Genomic DNA, 2,712 nt, shown 5'->3' with positions numbered 1-2,712 from the left:
GCTGCCGCGGCCGCCGCCGCCCTGCAACGGGGCCTGGTGTTAGGCCCGTCGGACTTCGCGCAATACCAGAGCCAGATCGCCGCGCTGCTGCAGACCAAGGCCCCCCTGGCGGCCACGGCCAGGAGGTGCCGCCGCTGCCGCTGCCCCAACTGCCAGGCGGCGGGCGGCGCCCCCGAGGCAGAGCCGGGCAAGAAGAAGCAGCACGTGTGCCACGTGCCGGGCTGCGGCAAGGTGTACGGCAAGACGTCGCACCTGAAGGCTCACCTGCGCTGGCACACGGGCGAGCGTCCCTTCGTGTGCAACTGGCTCTTCTGTGGCAAGAGTTTTACGCGCTCAGACGAGCTGCAGCGGCACCTGCGGACTCACACGGGCGAGAAGCGCTTCGCCTGTCCCGAGTGCGGCAAGCGCTTCATGCGCAGCGACCACCTAGCCAAGCACGTGAAGACGCATCAGAACAAGAAGCTCAAAGTTGCTGAGGCCGGGGTCAAGCGGGAGGATCCGCGAGACCTGTGAGCCCATGCCACTCCCGCCTCCACTACCGCCTCCGTCTCCCTTCCCGCAATGCTGCAGGACGTCCTGGGGGCCTGTGGGCAACTGGCAATGGGAAGACTCAGAGGCGGACTAAACACTGCCAGCCTTTCAGAGTGGGGATAGGCTCCTAGCTTCCCGGTCCTCCGCCAGGGGCCTGTGGCCAGGAGGAGCAGGGGAGGTAGGATTGGGATCTGGGGTCACTTGGGTTACTCCAGGGCGGTTCCAAACTCCCACCCTCTGGGAGACCTTCAATTTTGAGAGACCACCCTGAGTTGGTCATGTATATAGAAAACGCTGCTGAATTAAACCGGAAAAATCTTGGGAGATTTGAAATAGTGCTCGAGTTTTCACTAGGACCAGTTCGGGCTTTGTACAGGTTATTTAATAGCTTTGTTAAAGAATAATTATAATAATAACAGTAAAAATGTTACTTTTGTCGCAGCTCTACGCAGAGCTACAGCATGATATGTCTCTGTAAAGTGATCGGCAGTTGCAGCGTGAAAATAAATACGTTAACACCGGGGTCACTTAGGGAAGACCCTGCTGAGTCGGTCTCATTTGATCTTTTCTTTTTCGGGGAGGCCTTTCTAAGCGGTCAGGTTTCGCTTGGAATCCGTTGATTCCCCTAGGTTGCCTGTGGCTTCTTTGGTTTGGAAAGATCTGGGCAAGTGTGTTGGGGGCATGGATAGAAGAGGTAGGGTCACTTCGTTTTGTGGTAAAAGAGCTAGGGCAGGATTTTGCAATCACTGCTTGAGTTTGTCAGGCGAATTTAGGACTTCAGCCCAGTCGGGTTTCTCTTCCAAGTTCGATACCTGCTACCCAGACCATATGCGTTCTTTTTACCTAGCGAATACCCTGTGGCTTTCCATTTGTTGGCCCTCTTAAGGCAAGTCACAGGGATTTGAGCTTTGCCCCCACAGCTGACTGTGTTTGGACAGGTAGCAAGGATCTGTTGGCAGGTGGAATTTTTGAACAGTTACAGAGAAGGTGGGGGCCCATGTTCAGGTTGGTCTTTGCCTAAAAAAGAGTGAAGGAAGTAACTGTTTCCAGGCGGCCTCCCTTTATTTCAACCCCATTGTGATTGCAGTGTTGTCTTGTTTTCTTCATCATTTTGCTACAAAAATCATAACTAATCTTGTTTCATAGGTTATAGATTTGTTTCACAACCACCTAGAGATTTCTGGTTAGGCCAGGAAGTTCAGTTCCATTTTGTATTTTGGACATTTTTTTTTTTTAAATAATTGAAGTAGACCAAGATTTTTTCTCAGGAAGGAGTCACAAACACTTATAACTTGGAAATGTAGAAATAGGATATTTTTTATCTAGGCTTTTGACCTTTCCCTAAAATTTTAAGTTTTAAAGTTTACAGGTGTGATTTCAGCTGTCTCATCTTGGCTAATTCCTTAATGTTTTCTAATTCTTGAGAATTCTAAAACCTGCAACAAGTCTTAATGAGCAGCTAAGTCTTCTGAGTTAGAAGTAGCACAGAAAGTGTTCTAAACTTTGTTGAGCTTGCAGCACCATTGATGCCAGATTTCAATGGAACTGAATCTTTTCATGATAGTAGAAGAGTAGTAGAATGATAGGACTGTAGTTTATGAACTGCTGTTACCTTCCCCTTAGTTTGAAGTCAAACAGAAGAGACATTTTTCAAAGGTATGAGGGTTGTTCTTCAGACTTTCATATTAAGTAAAATATCAACATCATTGAGATGAAAATTACTTTTCTACTATGAAATAGCATGTTTACTCTGTAACTTCAAACAACGTAGTAAATTACTATTAAGAATCAATAATGCATACAAATACTTTGAGGAAGTATTTGTATTCTTACGTTTGTTGTAGAAGTGTGCCCGACAACTATTAATAGTTACTCATGAGATAGTATGAAACTATTTAATGTCAAATTAGAATGTAAGTCCTCAGATGGATCTGTGAGGAGCTGTTTGAGTTACATTTTTAAGGGTATGGCAGTTTGCAAGCAATAGCAACAAAGTTGCTAGATAGTGGCATTAATATACATCTAAAGGTGTCATCTGAATCTTAATCAGTTAAGATTAGACATTCAGAGGGATAAATCAAAGTGAAGAGTAACAGAAACTCTCATACCTGAACCAGGCCCTGGGACAACTTCAGAGTCAGAAAAGGTTTTGTGGCAGGTGATAGGGGAAGATGAACCCCT

At 46.7% G+C, this 2,712-nt stretch overlaps 1 protein-coding gene across 1 annotated transcript in view; it reads left to right on the top strand.

Moving 5' to 3' along the window:
* SP5 (Sp5 transcription factor) overlaps positions 1-1,078 on the top strand; it is a 2,611-nt gene extending 1,533 nt beyond the window's left edge. Inside the window, exon 3 of the mRNA XM_014592035.1 lies at positions 3-1,078. Within this exon, the coding sequence (XP_014447521.1) occupies positions 3-513 (511 nt within the window). The 3' untranslated portion in view covers positions 514-1,078. The remainder of the gene's footprint in view (positions 1-2) is intronic.
* Positions 1,079-2,712: the final 1,634 nt, after the last annotated feature.

This window comes from Tupaia chinensis, unplaced genomic scaffold (assembly GCF_000334495.1).
Source record: "Tupaia chinensis unplaced genomic scaffold, TupChi_1.0 Scaffold000056_1, whole genome shotgun sequence".
NCBI lineage: Eukaryota > Metazoa > Chordata > Mammalia > Scandentia > Tupaiidae > Tupaia > Tupaia belangeri.
The sequence above is the reverse complement of the archived record's forward strand: the minus strand, read 5'-3'. Positions and strand labels throughout refer to the sequence as shown.